Below are 22,913 nucleotides of genomic sequence, written 5' to 3'. Positions count from 1 at the left end.
CCTGCTATGCCAGGATGCAAAAAAGGCCTGTTGTTCTGTAGGTAGTCAGTGCACGCAAAAGAGAAGCTATCAGAAACAGCAGCATTTATTTAACACAGCAAATATGCTAGATTCCTAATAAATCTTCTGGGTTTTCTTATATTTGCTAAATGAGAAAAACATGGCTTGAAAGAAGTTAAATAATTTCTTCAGTATCTACTGTCTATAAATGGATTATCCTGAATTTGAACTCTTATCTTTATGATTTGGGAATGTATACTATAACTCTAATATTACATAAACTATCTTTTTTTGTTCGTTTTTTAATGTAGGATCTAGCTCTAGGCCAGGCTGACCTGGAATTCACTATGTTGTCTCAGGCTGGCCTCAAACTCACAGTGACACTCCTACCTCTACCTGCTGAGTGCTGGGATTAAAGGCGTGTGACACCACACCAGACAACATAAATTATTAACTGTAGAGATGCAAAAATGCAAGAGATACACTTCTCCCCCTTAAATATAAGTAGAAATATTGAAGGAGGAATTGATTAGGAAATATTGAAGGAGGAATTGATTAGGCAGCTTCTCCCAGCAGCAACCTTTTATTAAAGCCATTATCTCAAATTAAAATATATGGAGAATTCCCCTTACTTAGATATGTGTTAGTGGCAGGTACCCTGTTGAGTTGTGACCACTGCATATGAACCATAGGGATACTGTTAAGGGTTATTTACAGTTGGCACTAGGTAACAAGACTGGGCTGCAAACTAAAACCACAGGGGTGGTAATGCTCAAAAAGCTTAATTATGAAGTGAAACAGATTCTTGTTATAGGAATGAGTTCTGTTTCTGACTTAGAGCCTACTGCAATCTTAACTCTAGGGGACATTTATGTCTGGAAACGTGTGTGGTGGTGAGTGACACTCTCACCTCTCCTTATCATAATTATTTTTTTTTTCTAGATGAGAGCAAAGCAAATGCCCTTAGGAACTTCTCTGCTCTGTGTCTACACAGGCTAGCTACCAACTGCAGAACATGGCATAGGGTCATTCAGCAGGCAACACGGGGACATGAAAAATGTAGCATTTACATTGCCCATTCTAGGAGTGACCCTCAGCTAGCTGCTTTTACTTGCTCTACTTGCTTAGTTTAAACAACTGTGGCAAAACCATCTGTAGGTGTGAACACTGAGCTCATCCTTAGCATTAATCATAGGGTTGTCTGGTTTCCCAGTAGTTCCTTTTCCCCTCCTCACATCACTATACCTTAAGATGCCCAAGCTCTTTGACCTCTGTACAGAATACTTTCCTATAAGCACATTACAATTGGCAAGCAATTATACAGTTAATTCAATTCAGCCAAGAATGTCTTGGTGACAAGGAGTGGTAGTCTCCAGTCATGTTCCCATGTAACTCAGTCTCAGTCTCCCTGGGTCCACTGGAGGAGTCGGGAGATACCTATCAGGGGTCCTTGACCACATTCACATGCCTTAGTTATATAAGCAGAGATGCCTATGATGCTAGAGAGGCATTCAGGAACCATCACAGAAACATGCAAAGACTGTATGTGTTCAAGGCTATATCTGATGGCTATCTATACTTCAAAAGACAGCATTAATCTGACTTTTGAAATGCTTCCAGAAAGACATCCTAAACATATAAATTTCTTATCCAGAGATGATATTATAAATGTCATGACCATCATGGAACAGCTAACCAATGTTTCTCCATAACCAATTCTAAAGCTCCGCATTTTCTTTCAAAGGGGGTCTTTCTGTCTCTGAATCCTTGGACTATGAATCATGCAAAAGATTTTACCTGGTGGTAGAAGCTAAAGATGGGGGCACCCCAACTCTCAGTGCTGCAACCACAATCAGCATTGACCTCACAGATGTGAATGACAATCCACCCCAGTTTAGCCAAGATGTCTACAGTGCTGTCATCAGTGAAGATGCCTTGGAAGGGGATGCTGTCATTTTGGTAGGTGCCAGGAAGGAAAGATTTCTGGAATGGAGAAGTTACTGGGTTCTATCTTGGACTTTCTTAGCAATTTCCTCTTCTAGAGTCTTGTGTCTCCAGGAGGGCTCATCACATGGCACGGGACTTGTAATCACCTACAGATCCATGCTCGTCATGTGGGGGTCCTGCAACAGCTGCTTCTCTGGTTTATTAACATGTATCTTATAGATAAATTTATTATGAAAGCCTAATTTACCAGAAATTACTTTACTTCCAGGAGTGTATATTTCTTAAGAAAACACAATAAACCATGGCATGAATTTATAGATTTAGCTCCTACTTAATTTGTGAAATTTGATGACAAGTTATTATGTATTAAAGTTACTTTTTCTTGATATCTGTTATGCAACATGGTCAATATGATTAATAATAATGAATTGTATATTATATCACTAAAAGAAGAAATTTCAAATAGCTTCACCATAAAAATATAAGTGTTTCAAGGTGGCACATACTTCTGGAGTTTTCAGTGGCTGAAGGTCCTGGCACATCCATTCTATCTGCCCCTCTCTGTCTAATAAATAAAATAAGTATTTGAGGGGATGAATATTCTAATTATCATGGTTTAATTATTCTACATTTGTATTCACAAATCCTAACATCTCTTTGAAGCCTATAACTATATAATTGATCAGTTTATAATAAAGTTATTAGGTGACCATGAATATAGAAATAGCATCCTCCTTAACCTTCTACACAAACATAGTTGTAAGTGAGCTCAAGGTGATTAGTCACTCTGAGTTGAACCTTATAGATAAGTTTTTGAAATAATAATAATAACAAGGCATGTGTTCTCAGACCCAGATTCTCAGATTGAGCCACAAATGAGTCTCACCCTCACCCTAACTGAGCATGGATGAAACAGGTCTTCTTCTACCCACCAGACTCTTCTGTGGCTCCCACACCACTGAACAATCTCCTATGTGACCATGCTCTCTTCATATGTCAGTATGCACTTCAAGGCCTCTCCCCTTTCTGAGAACATAGACTTTCTGTGCGCAGAAATGCCAACATACTCATGTAGATAGGCAGACAGTGGGTCAGCATTCTTCTTTTGAGTTGGGGGAAACATCAACAGGCATCCTTATATAAACATTTATAGTTTCAGAGGATACTGACTTGGTGGTTATATTACTTTTCTTGTTGTGACAAAATACCTAACAGAAACAACTGAATTGAAGTAGGACTTATTTTAACTCATAGTTTTAGAAGGGATACAGTCCATCATGGCAGGAAAGCATGGTAGTATGAGAATGAGGTACCTGGTCACATTGTCTCCATAGTGAGGAAGCAGAGAGAGATGAATGCTGGCACCCAGCTGGATTTCTACTCTTCCCCCTTTTTAAAAATAATTTTATTTATTTGACAGAGAAAGAGGGAAAGAGAGCGAGAGAGAGAGAGAATGGGTTTGCCAGAGCCTCCAACCACTGCAAACAAACTCCAGATGCATGTGCCCCCTTGTGCATCTGGCTAACGTGGGTCCTGGGGAATCAAACCTGGGTCCTTTGGCTTTGTAGGCAAATGTCTTAACTGCTAAGCCATCCCTCCAGCCCAACTCTTCCCCTTTTTATTTGTTCTAAAATACATCCAGCACACTCAGGGTGGGTCTTGCTTCTTCAGTTAAACCTCTCTGTAAGAATACTCACATATCCACTCAGAGGTGTATCTCCACTTGATTCCAAATCTAGTCAGATTGATGGTGAAAATGGGCCATCTCAAGTGGTAAAGACCACTGTTCACAGAACTGAGAAGAGATCCTAAAAGCAGCCCATCAGTTAGCTGTGAACTTGATCCTTACTATCTCAAGTCCTGATGAAAACCAAGCCTAACAGGAGTCAGGCTCTGGGCCAATGGATACAAACAAGGAAATGTAACAAGGCTTCAAGGACTAGTGCTTCCTCCTTCCTCACACACTATGGACAGACCACAAGCACTAGGGAGCAGAGCTCCTAGGACACCATCAGATGTGATAGTGAGCATCAGTGTTTTCTCTGCCTCCTGTTTCACATATTGTCTTTGTTTCACTTGTTTTCCATAAAGCTAATAGCAGAAGATATGGATAGCCATACCAATGGACAGATCCATTTTTCCATCGTGAGTGGAGATCGGGACAATGAATTTGCTGTGGATCCTGTCTTGGGACTTGTGAAGGTTAAGAAGAAACTGGATCGAGAACGAGTAAGACAGTTTGGGCAGCTCACTTGCCATCTACACATAACCCTTCACTGGATTCAGGACTGTAAGCTCTATGACTATGAACAACAAATTATGAGAGGAAACAGGGATGCATTTTTGAGCTAGACATCTGAAAAACTTTTATGCTGATAACAGCTGTTGGAAATATATTTGTGGTGATCTTAAAAAGACGGCAATTTTTAATAATTTGGATAGTTTGAATTTCAGCCCTTCCTAAAGCAAGAGAGAGAGAGAGAAAAAAAAAATACCTTCACTGCTAGGCTCTTGAAGTCTTGGTTTTGCTAGTAATGTCAGCCTTAAGTGAACCTATCCAGAAAAATCATCTGAAAGAACCTTGGCAAGAATGAATGATCCAGAAAATTTCTCTTTCCCAAGTTCGACAAAATTTTCTAAATACTGTCTTTCTTCTCTAAAATACGTGTCTTCAAAGAGAAATTTACTATAGAAAAAGATGCCATAGCAGTGATACTAAAAGGAGATAAAATCTAAGAGATTAGGGGTTGAGGAGATGGCTTATCAGTTAATTGTGCTTGCTTGCAAATCCTGTCACCCTGGTTAAGTTCCCTAGCCACTCATATAAAACTTTCTGGACCTTCATTTGTAGCAACACAATTCCTTGGTATGCCCATACATATTCAAATACTTAAAAATTTGCAAAAGATATATTAGTAGATATTTTTACCATATACTCACAGAACAGGTAAGATAGAACAATGGTATTCATGATGCTGAACACAAGTACAGAACCAGAATTCTAACTAGGAATCGTTTCTCCTCCAGGTGACATTTAGCAATGTTTGGAAACATTTTTGCTTGGCACAGCTGGGTAGAAGGTGATAGTTATTCCTAGTGGGTAGAGGCCAGACACACTACTAAGCATCCTACAGTTCACAGGTCAGTCCCCAGCAGCAGAGACTGGTCCAGCACTACATGGTGGTGGTGCAGAATCTTCAGAAGCAAGAGAAGGAGGCTGATCTTCCACACAGCACAGCCAGAACCTGCAGGCTATCCTTACTGCCACCTCTTTGTGCTTTCGCAGGTGTCTGGATATTCCCTGTTGGTCCAGGCTGTAGACAGTGGTGTTCCTGCAATGTCATCAACTGCCACTGTCAACATTGACATTTCTGATGTGAACGACAACAGCCCAGTGTTTACACCTGCCAACTACACTGCTGTAATCCAAGTAAGCAGATCTTGCCTGCCAGGCATTGTCTTTTTGCGTTCAACCTCATATGCTGTGTCCATGATGTAGAGCTACTGTACAAAATTTCTCAGAGTATGGGGCTCCAAAGCAACCTAAATGTATTACTCTTCATTTTAGAGGCTGGGAAATACAAGATGAAGGCTTCCTCAGATTTCATGTCTGGTGAGGTCATTATTTCTTCATAATGGTGGCTTCTATCTGTATCCTTGTGTGGTCTAAAGAGCAAGTACATTCTCTTGGCTTCTTCTGGGAAGACCAGTGCTGAGCAAGGTTCTACCTCTTCATGTACTTGCACTAGAAATTGGGTATCAACTTATGAGTTATGAAGGACACAAGCATTCTACCCACAACACTCATTAGGGGTTATTACTACATTTATTATCGAATATCAGCTTGTGGAAGGTGCTTGACAGATAGTTCAATTGATTAAGTGCTTATCTTGAGAGCATGAGAACATGAGTTCAATCCCCTTAGACCCATGGTTTTTGTGTTGTTGTTTTTAAGTGCTATGATGGGCATGATGGCATGCTCCTCTATTTCAAGCACTGGTAAAGTAGAAAGAGTAGGACTCCTGGGCCTCACTAGCCAGCAAAACTAGGCTGACTAATAAGAGACCCTGCCCCATAAAAGGTAGATTGTGCCTAAGGAACAACACCTGAGATTGTCATATGGAAGACCAGTTCCTTTGTGTATACTACTTATCTTCACCACAGCCTGTAATGTAGGGTGATAAATTGAACCGCACCTTATGGTTAAAGGAGCTAAGGTCCATGAGCTTAAGTAGTTCACCCAAGATTATGCCATTGGGAAATGGTAGTCAGGATTTGAATTTGGGTCTCTCCTACAATTATATTACTCTCTCTCTCTCTCTCTCTCTCTCTCTCTCTCATGATATACTATGATTAAGCAACCTTGTGCTTCTTTGGAAAGGGAGAGAGAGAGAGAGAGAGAGAGAGAAAGAGAGATAAATATGAACCACCTCATCAGTCAAAGGCATACTGGACTTCATGACAGAGCTGCTACAATTAATTATAATTAATCTTTCATGTACAGTTTATTTAGCACTTTAAATACACTTACTCTTAAAATTACTATAGAGGCAGGAGAGATGGTTTAACAGTTAAGGTGCTTTGGCTGCAAAGCCTAAGGACCCATGTTAAATCTCTCTCCAGATCCCACATAAGCCAGATGCACAAAGGTGAGGCAAACACAATGTCGCACATGCCCATTAGGTGGTGCAAGCATCTGGAGCTCGATTACAGTGGCTGATGCCCTGGCATGCCAATTTTCTGTGTCTTTCTCTCTTTCTCTTTATTTAAAATACATATAAATATATTAGACCACAGGATAGAGCAACTGGCTGCTGGCCTTCTGCTTTAAGAGAAAATGAATGACCGTTTCAATGGTGTATTACTCAGAAGGCTGCTGGCCTTCTGCTTTAAGAGAAAATGAATGACCGTTCCAATGGTGTATTACTCAGAAGGTAGGTCATGAGCACAGTAATGGGTGCTGAGCTGCTCTACCTCCCAGGAGTTCTAGAAACTGAAATCCACCTTTAGGAAGACCAGGATGGCTGTCAGTGGAGAGGATTTGGAGAGACAGACATTAATGCTCTTGTCTTAGAATTCTGCACAATGGTGTCACAATGGCTCCCAAGTACACCACAGGCTTTGTGAAGAGAAAGTAAGATATGACTGTCTGGGTCTCAAAGAGCCCTTTTAGAATAAGATTAAAAAACTTTGAGTCTAGACATCTACCCATAGCCACTGAGTGGTCCAAAAATCAGACTGAAGTAGTCATAAAGCAAGCCACTGTTGCTGTCTGCTCATCTCTATCCCCTTGTCAGTGAAATCCTATCCCTTCCTGCTTACAACTTTGGTTCTCTCCTCTGCTGCTGCTACTACAGTGTGTGCCCACCAGATGATTCTCCTTGCTCCCTGCACCTCCCTTTTTCTTTCTCACAGATCCGTCATCCTGTCTCTTCTGTGACAATGCCCCTCTAGGGTGCTCTCCCTGTCTCTATGTGCCCTCCCCAGAATACAACACTTTTGCATTTGGCTTTGTGATGTTCATTAGTCAGCTGGAAAGACTTTTGCAGAAGCACAATTGGAAGTTAGCAATGAAAGAACACAGGAGCCAGACCACCCATAACCCCATGACCCTCAGGCTGTGTTTGTAAGTTTACAGTCTTCTTTAAAGGAGGGTGTTGTGAAGACATACATTCTCTCTCTCTCTCTCTCTCTCTCTCTCTCTCTCTCTCTCTCTCTCTCTCTCTCTCTGTGTGTGTGTGTGTGTGTGTGTGTGTTTGTGTGTTGTGGAGGACAATTCCACAATTCCTTCACAGAGCAAGCAAACAGATTGATGAATCTTCAGTTCTGTGTGGTGCTGAGTGCCATCGGTGTGAAGCAGTAAATCTTCACAGGGCTCATTTAGTCCCACAGTGGGCTCCAGACAGAGACAAGGTCTAGAGCTTGATGACCACAGTAGGTAGAGATGCAGCTGAACAGAGCCCTCTAAGGGCTTATTCTTGGTTTTTTCCAGAGGCATAATGCAGTACATTCCAACAAACACCTGGTTTTCTTTTTCTTTCCTTCCTTTGTGTTTGTTTGTTTGTGACTGTATAGCCCTGACTTGCCTATAAGTCATTGTGTAGTCCAGGCTAACCTCAAATTCATTATAATCTTCCTACCTCAGCATCCCAAGTGATAGGATGACAGATGTGTGCCATCATGCCTTCTGACCACACCTAGGTCTCACTCTGCATACAAAACTGGAGTGAGCCTGCCTCCCCAGCACCATACACCACTGTCTGTATCTCTGGGATATCTGGGATACAAACTCACTTAATCCTTAAACTGATGTCATCAAGAGAACCAAAGAATCAAATTGACATTGGACCCCCTATCATAGGACTAATCAGAGTAGGACACAGAGACCAAAGCCTCAGCTAACAAGGAATTGATTCAGTGTCTTTAGAGTAAAGAAACAGAAGTTGAATCAAGAAAGAGCTGAAACAAGTCTGTGTTCCCATTTTGGGGAGACATCAGAGTTTCAAAAAAGGTTGATGCAGTGAAGGATTCCCTCTTGTTTGCTTTCAAGTTGAAAAATGTTCTAGCCCTGTCTTTCTTATTTCTCTCTCTCTCTCTCTCTCTCTCTCTTTCTTTCTTTCTCGTAGAGTAGCCTAACACAACTGTGCTGTGAGGTGGGTTGTAAAAGTCCATTTTTCTACCTAGCATATGGTTTTTACTCTCTAGGTTTTTTTTCAAGGTACAGTTTTATATACTGACTGGATGGTTTCTTGTTTGCCCCAAATAAAAACAACTGAATTTGTGACCATGGGTCAAGTACTGGACTTCAATCCAACCGTGTTGTAACTAATATGAGGAAGTGCTTTACAATCTCACAGGGTGATGTCTTCATGGCTGTAGTGTGTTTCTAACATAGTCCCATTGGCCAAAGGCAGCACTGATTCCTAGTGCCTGACAGGTCAACCACAGAACAGAGACTGACTGATAAAGGACAAAGTGGGACTGGCACTGTCCTAGGAACCCACAAACCTGTTTATCACAATGGTCCTTGTTGTCACCTGTTGCATGCCACCTTGTAGTGCAGTTATGTAGACACAGCCACAGATGGGAAACTGGAAGGATGATCCTTGAAGCCACCAGCATGTTTACAGAAGACAAGATGCATATCATAAGGAATCCCATCTGTAGAAAGCTGGGTTTCTAGCTGGTGCTTTCAGCCAGTAATGATGGGTATTTTTAAGGTGACGAGAGGTGTAATTTTATTTTATTTCTTACTACACTCTTTTATCCAGGAAAATAAGCCAGTGGGTACCAGCATCTTGCAGCTGGTGGTGACAGACAGAGACTCCTTTCACAACGGGCCTCCTTTCTCCTTCTCTATTGTGTCGGGAAATGAAGAAGAAGAGTTCGTGCTGGATTCTCATGGGATCCTGCGGTCAGCAGTGGTCTTCCAGCATACGGAGTCCCCAGATTATGTGCTGTGCATCCAGGTAGGGCTGTCTGCCCACACTGCACCACCTTTCTCTGATGTACTTGTCCTTCTGCCTGTTGGTTGTTTTTTCTTTGTTGAGCAAGACAACAGAGTTCATTACAGTGAAAGAATGTTCCTCCTCTAATCTTGATTTAATCTCACACCAATAAAAGTGGTCACTGTCTGTGCAGTTGAAGTAAAGAAAGCTCATTGTTCAGGAAGGTCCTTCCTGCAGGCTATGCCTGGCAGATAGCCATGAGGGCTCAATGGGCATTGTTCAAATCTTGAGTTTCTAAGTGACTCCCACAGACTCATTGGTACTGAGTTGAGTCTGCCACCTTGGCCTTTGCTAGATAGGCCTTCTCCAATGAGGTAGGAGGGGACCAAGCACTCAACTGACTGACTTCCCAGTATCTCTGGCCCTCTCATGCATTAGCCTGTGTGAGAAGAAACAGGACAACAAGGCGAAAGTGTAAGGCTTGCAGAGAACATAAAAAAGCACATAGAATTCTCACCCATGATATTGTCAGAACCAAGATTTGGATTCAGTCGGCAAAATTGAATGACATTTCAATCCACTGTGACACACACAGGGCAACCTAACACTTTGAATGGTGGCAGTGATGTTGTCTCACAGCACAGAATTGTCTGTGTTATCTCTTGGCTTATTCCACTCAACGAAACCATCAGAATTAGTAGCCACCAGCTCTGAACACACCCATGCCCATTCCACTTGCAACCTCTTCCCCAACATTTTTATTTAAAGAATTCCATATCACAGTACACAGACAACCAAAGGCCACAGGGGATTTTCAGTGTTTTCTCTTAAGCCCAAGAGCAATTCTTCACATGTATTGTAAACAGCAGCATCACATTTCCCCAGTGAGCCATCTCCTCCAATTCTCTTACATTAAACATCCACCATGTCCTGTGCTTTGGTCCATCAGAAGGATCCCAGGTACATCAGTTACCTTTATTTTCTTGTTGCATATTCAACTGTTACTATAAGAGCCTTCTGGGTAATTTATCTGACTTCATTCTCTTTTTTTTTTCTTTTTTCTTTTTTTTGGTTTTTCGAGGTAGGGTTGCACTCTAGCTCAGGCTGACCTGGAGCTCACTATGTAATCTCAGGGTGGCCTCAAACTCACTGCGATCCTCTTACCTCTGCCTCCCAAGTGCTGGGATTAAAGGCATGTGCCACCACGCCCAGCATCATTCTCTTTTGATACAGGACTTCACCCCTCCCAGGATAACTTTTCCACGTTATTCTTCTAATTCAGAGATCAGCAGTATATAATTCCTGTGCCAAATCTTGCCCCAAGCTTTATAAATAAAGTTTTACTAAAGCACAGCCTTATCTATTAATTTTGACATGCTCTGCAGGTGCTCCTAAGCCACAAGGATAGGACTATTTGTAAAACAACATATAGCTTACAAAGCCAACAGCTAGTTATTGAGTTCTTTACAGAAACTTTGGCTATTTCTTTCTCTAAGTTAAAACTATCTATAGCTTTCCAGTGCTTGAAAACTTGAACCATGCCACCTGAATTCTGGCCCCAGACTTTCAGATTTTGATTTTCATGAGGTCAACATCTTCTTCCCATCCTTTTCTCACCACAGGCTTGCTGCCCTGCAACCATATGCCCCGCAGCACTCTGGCCTGTGATGTTGGAACAGCAACCTCTGCCAGGCCTGGGAAGTCCTTGGAGGCTTTCCACAATTTCACTTCAAGTTCAGCTTAATTTGCCGAAGTTATCATCCTTATAAGACGTCCACATTTCGGCATCTCTGGTTGTGATATCACAAAAAACAATGGTTATATTAACTATCACATACTATGTTTTTCGGTAGGTTAAACCTATGCTAAGTCCTTTGGAATTATTCTTCTAATTTCCTCACAATCCTTGTGAGGTTGTACTAGTGTTTGACTCATACTAATGATACAGAAGGGCTGGAGGGATGGCTTAGCAGTTAAAGCATTTGTTTGCAAAGCCAAAGGACCTAGGTTCGATTCTCCAGGACAGGACCCACATTAGCCAGATGCACAAGTGGGCATGCACATCTGGAGTTCATTTGCAGTGGCTAGAGGCACTGATGCACCCATTTTCTTTCTCTCTCTCTCTCTCTCTCTCTCCTCCTTTTTACCCTGTAAATAAATAAATAAAAATATTTTTTAAAGATACAGAAGCTCAGAGAAGTCAAATCACCTATTAAAAGCCAGGTATAAAGTGAGTGGCAGAGATAAGACTTAAATTCATATCTGTGTGATGCCCAGGCGCCCCTTTCATTGCTTTCTATACACCAGATACATCCCTGTTCCCACCCATTCTGCAGGTTCACTCTAGCCCCCACATCTGACCCATGAGAACCCACTTTCCTTCTGAAGCCCAACACCACTGACCACCTGCCTCCAAAGGGCATGTGGAAGTGCTTGGAAAAGATAAATTGACTGTCAATTCCTCCCTTAAGAAGAAGAAAAGGGCTTAGGCTACCCAATTTCCCTTTGATGTGCCATTTTTTTAAAACCTTACCAAGATGTAATTCCCACTTAAAGAATGTTGTTTCTTTCATGTAGTGAAAAGGTGTCACCTGGTCCAGTCAAAAGGAAAAAAATTCAACAGAGAACAAAGATTCTTTTTCTAAATGAGAATGCCATTTATGAGGTTTTCCCCTATGGTTTCTGTCTAAAATGAAAACACAGCTTATCTATCGTAGGCATGTTCAGTCTTGCAGCATTTCTCTTCCTTCCCTGCTCACCCACACTGGCTTTATTGCATTGACACATTTTATCATCCATAACAGAGTGTACATAGAAGGACTAAAGGCAATAAATCATTTCTTATTCTTAAATACACACCCTCAGCATTTTTTCAGAACAATGGCAGAGGTGTAGGATGAGGCAAACCTAGTCAACGTGTTCTTTCTCAAGCTGTATTATTATTAATTATTTCCTCCTCTTGATTGTCATAGGCAAAAGATTCAGGAAAACCACAACAGGTTTCTCATTCCTACATCCGTGTGCGGGTCATTGAGGAAAGCATCCACAAACCCACAGCCATCCCCTTAGAGATTTTCATCATTACCATGGAGGATGACTTTCCCGGTGGGGTCATTGGGAAGATCCACGCCACAGATCAAGACATGTATGATGTGCTCACATTTGCCCTTAAATCCGAGCAGAAAAGCTTGTTCAAAGTGAACAGTCATGATGGGAAAATCATAGCTCTGGGAGGCCTGGATAGCGGCAAGTATGTCCTGAACGTGTCTGTGAGTGATGGCCGTTTCCAGGTGCCCATCGACGTGGTCGTGCACGTGGAACAGCTGGTGCATGAGATGCTGCAGAACACAGTCACCATCCGCTTTGAGAACGTGTCCCCCGAGGACTTCGTGGGGCTGCACATGCACGGCTTCCGGCGTACCCTGAGGAATGCAGTCCTTACACAGAAGCAGGATAGCTTGCACATCATCAGCATCCAACCTGTGGTGGGCACCAACCAGCTGGACATGCTATTTGCAGTAGAGATGCGCAGTAGCGAGTTCTACAAGCCGGCCTATCTGATCCAGAAGCTGTCCAATGCCAGGCGCCACCTGGAGAATGTCATGCGCATCGCAGCCATCCTGGAGAAGAATTGCTCGGGCCTGGACTGTCAGGAGCAGCACTGTGAGCAGGGCTTGTCACTGGATTCCCATGCTCTCATGACCTACAGCACTGCTCGCATCAGCTTCGTCTGCCCACGGTTCTATAGGAATGTGCGTTGCACCTGTAATGGTGAGTACAAATAGATGATCATCTCTCCCTTCTCACACCCTAGGTGTTTTTCTCATTGCTCTAGCTAAATACCTGAAAAAAAGCAACAGAAGGAAGGTTGATTTTGGCTTACAGTTTGAAGAGATACCATCCATCATAATGAGGAAGGCAAGGCAGCAGAAACATAAGGCAGCTGGCCGCATTCCATCCACTCAGGAATCAGAGAGAAACCAGGAATGCTGGTGCTCAGCTCACTTTCTCATTTTTTATGTAGTCTGGGAGCCCAGGCCACAGGATAGTGACCATCAAATTCCAGATAGGCCTTCCCTTTTCACTTAAGCCTTTCTAGAAACACCCTGATAGTTGCACCCAGATGTATGTCCCCATGGTGATTCTAAATCCAGTCAAGTTGACAACAAAGATGAGCCATCACACCTCCAAACTCCTGAGATTTGAGTAGTCTGAGATGTCATACCTACATTAATCATTCATTGACATGAATACTATTAACTGACAACCTGCTACATGTCCAATCACCGTGATAGATATTGGGATGCAGAAACCATTGCCAACTGCCACTGAGTGTTAGTTTCGTGAGTAGTGAAGTATGATAGGCAAACCTATGGGACTATGTTGTTAGGGTATAGATTCCTGCAGATGGCCAAGGAGGAGGCACATCCTGTAAGATGAGAGAAAAGTTATGTAGGAATCAGGGAATGTCTTGCCTAAGGATGAGAAGGAAATCCACTCCAAGGAGATTGAAACAGCTTCCTTCTCACTAGAAGGTGGCAGCCATGAAAGATGAGGACGGGGTGCAGCCAGTGATCACACAAGAGTCATTAGCCAGGATGGAGAAATGAGAAAAAGTGGCAGGATCAAGTCTACTCTTGCAAAGGGCTTCAGAGGGAGTGATGACAGTGGCCAGGTCAGAGGCCCAGAAATAAGTCAGAAATCTGTTGAAGAAAGTGTGGACAGATATATTTGCTTCAGTGAAAAACAGGGGACTGATGTATTGGAGCACAGTGAAGGGACTCAACTCCGCCCTCAGAGCTGCTGACACTGAGGTTCCTGTTGATGTAACCACAGACACTGAACCTTGACTGGTCAAAGGCTGTAACCATTCAGGGTCACATGCCCACAATGATCACGGAAGGAAATTTCTTTCCCCCACTCTCTTTTCCTTTCTCCCTCTCTCTCCCTCCCTCCCTCCCTCCAATCATCCCATGCAGAGCTGTAAATCCACTGCCATCCTTTAAGAAAATTGTACCTAGAGTTTTTCTATCCAGTGGAAATTCTGTCCACAGGGACCATGGCCAGAAGACGACCCTGTGGATGATTACAGACAGGCAGCAACTCTTGCCTCTTCCCTGGCAGAAGGATTTCAGACTTCTGTTGCAATTTGGAGAATGAGCTCATCAGATGGAGGACCTAGGGACCACACATCCTCCCCACAACACAATACTTTGACAGCCTCCAAGCTGTTCAAAAGAGTGCCAGGCACTAGCTCTGTGGCACCCAGTGACTTCTGTTTGCTTTTCCATCAGGTTGATGCAGGGATGGTATGTGTCATATGTAAATTAGCCACAAAGTAACTCAGAGCATGCATGCTAGGTGAAATGCATTTCGAGCAGATGACACCAACATGGAGAACTGATGAGTGTCAGCTGCCCAAGCCTAGATGTGCTTTGCAAGCAAACTAATTTATAAACCAAAGTTTTTTCTAGGGACCCCACGCAGTGAATCACAGCAGGGTTCAGAACAGGTTCAGGATGGGACAGAGCAGACGCAACAGGAGAAAATATACCAGATTATTAATCCTTGTACTCAAGCACTCAGAGCAGAAATATGTGGAGACAGTAGTGTCCGAGACAGAAAAGATTCAAAATGAAATACTTGCAAACCTCTCTGTTTGGGAGCTGGCTATGGCAAAACTAGCTTGCCCCTATTTGTTGCCATGTTGACATAAGTGACAGTCAAAAGCAGAGTGCCTCCTGAGGGCAAGCCTTCTGTGATTCTTGTACACAGAGATCACACAAGTGCTGGATTTTTAGGACTGGATGTGGGGGAAGGCAAAACTTGCAAAATTTCTTTAAAGCAAGAAGCTTGAAAAGGTGATTGGGAGAGGAAGGATTTGTTTTCCAGTTTGTATAAGACCCAAAATATTTCAAGGTAATGCCCAGGATGCAGCCCATATAAATCTTTTGGACCTAGGTAAACCTAGAATGCAAAAAAAAAGTGGTTTTTATTTGTTTTTTTGTTTTATTGTTTGTTTGTAATTCAAGCCCTTGATAGACAAGAGATAAACCTTTTCATTTCTGGAAGTCTTTCTTCAATGAGAGGTCTGAGCACAGTCAGGCCAAGCTCTCTATCCCTCCTCACTTCTAAGTCACTTTAGTATTTTAGCTATAAAAGAACATTCTCAATTATTGGCAAACACAGTTCGAAGTGTCATTTAACCCAGACCCATCTTGAGTAGGTGATATAAGCTACCCTCCAGCATAGAAGCCATGTGGCTTGCCAGGGTTCTGTACTGCTGGTAAGACTGTGTACTGATTCAGCATAGGATCACTTTTATTATCTGCTGATATGATTTGAATCTAAAACTTCTCCATGAAGCCTCGTGTGTTTCGGGCTTGGCTTGTAGTTGACAGGCTTTAAATGTGAGAGCTGTAATTTTCTCCATGGATTAATCTACTGATGAATTAATAAATGAAAGTTGGGCAGTGAGGCCTAGTTGAATGAAGTGGGCCATTGGAGGTATGTCTTTTAAAAGTACTTCTTTTTCCCTGATCCTTCTACTCTGTCTCTTTTTCATTCCTGGATGTCAGAATTAGAACATCTCCGTTCCATCACCTCCTTCCACTATGATGTTCTGCTTTACCTCAGGCCCAAAGCCACAGGGCTAGCTGACCATGGACCAAAACCTCTGAAACCATGAGCCAAACTGAAGTTTTTCTCCTTTAACATGACTTGCCCAGGCATTTGGTCACAGTGACAAAGAGTGACTGACACATCTGCATCTCTGTAACAGAGACCCTTCTTTTCATGTAGATCATCATCTCAGTGCTATGTGCTCTGAGAATGCTTACAGACTAGCAGACTGGTTAAAGTGTTCCCAGGAAGGTAGAGGGTTCCTCTGCCTTTGAATCAAAGGACTCACTAAAAGAGGCAAGCTGCAGGCTTAGATATGCACAGTAGGTTAGAACGTCAGCCTGGGAATCTGCACTTGTGCATCCTCCATGAGTCACTACTTGTGTCTCTACTGGTGATAAGCAGGAAGCCAAACTTGGAGAAAAATGTCCTCCTCCAAGGGGTAAGCTATTAGTTATGATAGTCATGTCCTTCTCATGCCTTCAAAATTTTCCTTCTTTTAAATACAAATACAGTGAGGAATTGTCAAGGTTAGCAATAGACATTTTGAAGCATAATGTCATTTACTCAGAAGCAGAGGTCATTAAATTCAACAGATGATTCTCTTCCAACACACACACACACGCACACACACACACACACACACACACACACACACACACGTGACTGTAACCTCTGTTTATCCTGGGAAGCTGACAGATTCATTAAATGGACTATCTCACCACTTTTGGAATAATTAACATGATAAATAGAAGTAGTGATCATTCTGGGCTGTGTAGTCATGTTTATACAGATTTGGCCTCAGTATTCTATCCTCCTCCCAACTTCTAGCTCATCTTTTTCTCATGCAGATTTTTGGGTCCAATTATCGTCATTAGCATCTTGAACAAAAATGCTGAGTTATGTTAACAATATGAAAGCAGACTTAAATTTTAGTGCCAAGTAAACGCATTACATTCCAGCCACCACAGAACATCATGTTTGAGCAGAATTCAGAAGACACAAAGCTCTGATTTCTGAGATGGGTCAGGTAAACTTCAGATGTTCACTGAACTTGTTTGGCACTCCAGTAAGAAGTCCTTGCAGGTAAATAAAAGCAAAGGATGTTAAGAAACAAAGGAAGGGAGGGAGGGAGGGAGGGAGGAAGGAAGGAAGGAAGGAAGGAAGGAAGGAAGGAAGGAAGGAAGGAAGGAAGGAAGGAAGGAAGGAAAGAAGGAAGGAAGGAAGGGGCAAAACTCATAAGCCTGTGCTGATTACCCACATTTAAAATTTTTCACTTGCTTTTCAAAATCCTGTGATAAAAATATATCCAAAAATGACACACTTGTCTAGCAGAATGGTTTTTCCATATGGCCATCAGTTTAAAGCTGATGTATTTAATGTTTATGAGAGTAGGCAGAAGCAGTTGCCAGGTTTACCATCTTTATTCAGACAGGGAGCACAAAGTGGAACCTAGGGGATGGGGTAGTGAAATGAATGGAGCAAAGCTCTGTGCTAGACAGAGTAAAAACACAGCTGTACCCCACTGGCAGGAGAGAGCCCAGTCAGCTCTGAGGACCACGCCTAACCCTGGAAGTGAGCTGTCCACAGTCCAGGGGCAGAGACACCACTCCACCCACAACTCTTGTCTTTTAGGGACCTTCACTATAGGAGAAAACAATTTCAGGATAAGCCACTGTGAAACAGTTTTGGAGTATGCTAAAAGACAATTTTGTCTTTTTAATTATTTTTTAAAATTAATTTGCCATTTTAATCAAAGGGATTAACAGAAAGAGGGGAACTCAGGAAGATAGTAAAACACACCAGAGGTGGGCTTTTCAAAGGAGACTCACACTTTACCATCTTTAGAATAGTCACACACAAAATTTTGGTAATTTTTGGAGATATTATTAAATTGAACTAACCTAACAATTTGGTTCCTGAAGTGTACCTGACAGACTTTTGTAAAGTAAAACTGGGTCACAGGGATGCAGTAAGTTAGGAATTCTTGACTGAAAACAAAGTTAACTGTTTTATTTTGATGTGCCCAGAAAATGACTAGGAGATTCCTGTGAGGGCCTGAGAATTTAGAACACAAAAGTGGTTTGTTGTCATTTTAACCTTAAAGAAAATCCTGTCTCTCTGTCCCCAGCCTTTACAGCAAATGTGAATTATGATGTAATTCTTGACTTTCAGCTAAAAAGTGGCTTCAGTCAGACTCTAGATTAAAGAGTTCCTTATCCTGCTATATCCCCATAATTTCCACCAAGGAATGAACATGAGAATTGATATTTGTAGATCCATGACCAGTTCCCATGCTATTTTCATACCTGAAATTACAATGAGCCTTCCCTGCAATCCTATCAAAGAGCTATCACTAGCTTCTTCAAAAATTGTGAAAAAAATGTGACTCAGCAAGGTTAGTTGACAGGCTCAAAGTTGCAGAGCTCATACATGGTTAAACCAGTGTATGGTAACCACTCGACCTCATTCCCTCTGTGCAGTCTTGGAAGGAACTTGAGGCTACCCACTGCAGACATCCTGCCTGGTACATTCATTTATATATACATTTACATATTTTTTTTTTCTGGTGTGAAAATGTGTGGATGTTCCCCAGGGCTTATACAGCCCTGTTCCAAAATCCATCTTCTAATGTCATATAGCTTCATCATTTACAGCCACATAGAATCTGACAGATCCAGCCCTCCCTCTATAGCCCACCTCCAGATAGGTAAAGAGACTGGTTATGATTACTTGAGTCCTCTTTTGATGGACAAACACCAGAATTCCTTTGCTGCCTAGTATACACAAATGCGTGCTACAAAGGGGAAGGAGTGGAGTAATTAGGGCACCAAGGGGGCATCAATTCTAGCTGGTGGACTCTAAGAAAGACATTGGAAGCAGTGAAGCTTCTAGAAATGGGTGTTTGCCAAGCAGGAATTGCATTTTGAGTATAGAAACCAGTGAAGAGAAAGGCCCAGATATTTCAGAATACTATTCTTTTGATCATTTACTAAGCAGTTAATTGAAAACCATGATATGCCAGGCCCTGAGCAAAATTTGAGGGTGCTTGGTAAGAGACTGATACGATCCTCAAACCCTGGAGTATGAAACAGTATCATGGTGTCAGACAGGTGACAGCACTCAGCAGGGCTAGATGGGAAAGAGCAAAAAGAGTCCTTGGAAGAAGCACTGTAGGACAGGGAAAGACAGTCTGCTGGTAGGTGACTGTGGTAATACATTCTAGTAAGCACAAAAAAAAATATACAATTATGATGGATTTTGTGAGACAATGTAATAATTTGCCTTGATGAGGTATTTTTTGTTTGTTTGTTTAAGTAGAGAAAAATCTGGCATTGAGTTTACTATCAGGCCAGAGTTTGTTACCATTAATTCTCTGGGGAGAGAGTCAACAATGCCAACCTCAATGGTTTTTAATAGCCCTCAGTGTTGTTCCTGAATCTTAAAAAAAGGTTCTACCTACAAACTACAAAGTATTTCTTTTCCACTCACAAAAGAGATATCTGTCTCTCCCTTAGCTCTAGCACACATAAGTCCCCAAATGGAGGGAATTTGGGGCTGCTTCTTAATGCAACGGTTTCCTAATACATTCTATCCATGCATGGTAGCCTCCAGGGAGGGAGTTTTGAATGAAGCCACAGTCTTCCATTCATGAAACCATACAGAAAAGTTAGCTGAGCCAAGCAGGCAGCATTCAGGGAGCCTCTGTGCTTCTTGGAAAGCTGAGCCGACTATGTCAAATCTGGATCCTCTGGAAAATGTGTTCTAGGTCTTCTTGTAGGCCATGAATAAAGAAGGCAACTCAATGATTTCTGTGGTATTTTCCAGGACATGGCATCTTGGCAACACATGTGGGTTCTGGGTGGGGTGTGTACAGTTTTTGGACTCTTCTGAATAATGAGGCAGAGACATAAATCACACAAGGTACTGTCAGCTGAAGTGGCTGTATAATAATCAGCTAGCTGCTGATATATTGGCCAGTGGTACAGACATAATCCCTGAAGCTGTGGGAATGCAGTGGAGATGAGAAGAGCCATAAATAGGGCGGTGAGACCCTTTGAAAGCCTCCAGGGGACCACCCTTCTCCCTGCATGTAAGTGCTGAAGTGTCTGTTCAAGTGGCTGGTCTGTTATCAGCACTGTAGCTAGTGACCTGAATTTCTACCTTAGCAAACCTTTAGGACCTTGAAAACTTGTAGAGAACAGCCACATTGTCGGCACATTTCTCCTTGGTTTAAGGAACACACCCCCCTGAGGCGTAGGAGAGGAAGGACCACAGCTCAAGCAGAAGGAGGTACAGGGCTGCTGTCAAAGGGAAGAGGGGGCAGGGCCACACCTGAGGAGAAAGAGTACAGGTGCAGGACTGTGCTTAAGGTTGAGAGGATACAGAGCCAAACTTGAAGTAGAGAGGGTGTAAGACCCTGTCAGGGGTAGAGAAGGTACAGGGTTAAACCTGAGGGGAAGAGGATACAGGTTGAGCCTGAGGTGGAGGGGTGCAAGACTGTACCCTCTCTGAGGTAGAACGGATACAAGGTCACACCTGAGGCAGAGAGCAGGGCCACGCCTGCGGTTGAGAAGGTAGCGCAGACATTCAGGCGCATGGGCTCTGGGACCATGATTAGTAGGCTACATGCCTAATTCTATATCTCCAACACACGCAGGATTTCCTATCATCTGTCAACTTATAAATCACAGCTCTAACTCAAAAAAAACAGCAAGTGAAAACTATAACAACTGGGTTCAGGTCTCTGCCATGTTGTCATGCCAAGTTAATACCGCCAGTTTTAAAATCTTGTTTTTGGTTTTTTTCTTAACCAGTTGCTTTTCATTATTCCACCACATACAAGTTTCATACTATGAAAAGTAAACATTGCCTGACTTGTCTGTAAAAAGAAATCAAGATCCAAAAAGCTAAGCAACGTGTTTAAAGCCATCAAGTAAATGAGTGCAATCACTAGCCAATTTTTTAGCTTGTTGATACACTCAGCCCTTTTCTTATCACATTATTTCATCTTCCCCAGGGGCCTGGGAAGGAGACAGAACTTAATGTTTCCTGCTTTAAGTTGGGACAGAGGATAAATGTGGCTGCTCCTGCCCTTACAGACAACAAATAGAGTCATCTGACTTGATAAAGTGGAATACTTGTCCCTTCCTGCTCACTCCACAATGATGGATGTCTGGAGATCTGGAGCTTGGGGGCCTATGGACCCCACTCCCTAAGCTGTCACTGAACACAGCACAAGTTCATTAAACCTGGATTATTTAATGATAGTTAATAAGATAAACTTCCTCCCAGAAGCCAACAGGAGCTGACATGTCATCTCTTAACTGGTACTCAGGAGCTGATGAGGCACTTCTGCCATCAGCGAGAGGGTTTTTAAGGCTCTTAACAATAATAGGTATCCACACTTCTCTGAGAAAACATGACATAACCTGTGATTTCTAAAAACAAGTTAACCCATTATCACCCATACAAAACAGAGTGCATTTTATATAGCTAGTAAACTTAAGACTGCCTCAAAAGGTCTTATCCACAAAATGTCCTCAGGATCCAGACCCGAGTCCATCTGAAGCCCAGAGTCATGTGACACTTTTCAGGGTCATCCCCCAGAAGTCAAATCCTTCTGACAATATGTTTTTCAGAAAGGACATAATTTCATGTGATAATTTACACAGATTAGAAGATTGCAATATTGGATGAAGAGAATATTTAGTTTGGAGGAACTTGTTTTTCAAGGACATTAGAAATCTTCATTGGGAATAAACTGCAGTTTATGCCTCTGACCACATCTTCCCCCAAATACAGAGATTTTTGAATGTAGATCAAGCAGCAGACTCTACTCTGTCACTAGAAAGTTGGCCCATGGGCAGAACTTCCTGACAGCAGCAACTGGATCAAATGCTTATGGCTAAGCACAACCCAGGCTGGGATGCAGGCAGGAGGCCCCAGAGCACTTCTAAAGCATCAAGAGTCATATTACTTGCCAAACACTATCTCCTTAACCCTAAACAGCTTATTAAAAACAAAACTATGCCTTTAATCCCAGCACTTGGGAGGCAGATGGAGGAGGATCACTGTGAGTTCGAGGCCAGCCTGAGACTACAAAGTGAATTCCAGGTCAGCTTGGGCTAAAGTGAGACCCTACCTTGAAAAACAAACAAACAACCCCAAAAAAGTGAAAATAACCAAAGTGGCCGGCAGCTGAGATGAATGTGAATAAACATTATTCTATATTGAATAACTATATGTGTTATTAGTTTTAGAATTTACTTGTCATATTTCTATTAATGTTTTTATAAATCTTCAAGCCATATTTTCCCTAGTTTGGATGGGAGCTGTCAAATTTCATTAGCAACTGGTCTAACTGTATCAGTTGCTATGCATCATGATACAGGCCATGAGGAGAAAGGAGCTTGGTGATTGTGGTCCAGTTGCTGGTCTAAGTAGATGTATGCTTTAAGTCAAGTTAGAAGCATAGGTGATCAACTGAGAACCCTGGGCTCAGAGTGAAGACTGACCATAAAATAAAAGGTGAAAGAAAACATGAAAAGATAGAAAACAGAACTACCAAAATGCTGAATTTTCTCAGAAATGTTAGCTTTTATTATATGCACTCATAAAATATTGGTTTTATCTTTTTAATGTTATAATTTCTATGGGGACAGGTGGAATTACTGTCATGGGTCTAAAATTATTTAGCATTCTTTTCTTCTTTGAAACAGTGACATAAACCAGATTTTTAAGAATATGAGATTTCTTAGTATTGCAGCCATTACAGAAGAGTCTACAAATGTAATATCTACAGCTGTGTGTCAGAAATGTGGATGCCACCCTGATATTAGCTAAAATAGAAGGGTTATACGAATGACTATGGAATCAAAAGCAATAGACTTCTTT

At 42.1% G+C, this 22,913-nt stretch overlaps 1 protein-coding gene across 7 annotated transcripts in view; it reads left to right on the top strand.

Moving 5' to 3' along the window:
* The window catches only part of Fat3 (FAT atypical cadherin 3), a 658,782-nt gene that overhangs the window by 596,572 nt on the left and 39,297 nt on the right, over positions 1–22,913 (top strand). For all 7 annotated transcript variants that reach the window (XM_045144958.1, XM_045144957.1, XM_045144960.1 and 4 more), the window contains 5 exons: positions 1,745–1,959; positions 4,039–4,176; positions 5,234–5,377; positions 9,219–9,416; positions 12,368–13,166. In XM_045144958.1, coding sequence (XP_045000893.1) covers positions 1,745–1,959; positions 4,039–4,176; positions 5,234–5,377; positions 9,219–9,416; positions 12,368–13,166 — 1,494 coding nt within the window. The remainder of the gene's footprint in view (positions 1–1,744; positions 1,960–4,038; positions 4,177–5,233; positions 5,378–9,218; positions 9,417–12,367; positions 13,167–22,913) is intronic.

This window comes from Jaculus jaculus, chromosome 3 (assembly GCF_020740685.1).
Source record: "Jaculus jaculus isolate mJacJac1 chromosome 3, mJacJac1.mat.Y.cur, whole genome shotgun sequence".
In the NCBI taxonomy this organism is placed as follows: domain Eukaryota; kingdom Metazoa; phylum Chordata; class Mammalia; order Rodentia; family Dipodidae; genus Jaculus; species Jaculus jaculus.
This window is presented reverse-complemented; position numbering and strand designations above follow the sequence as displayed.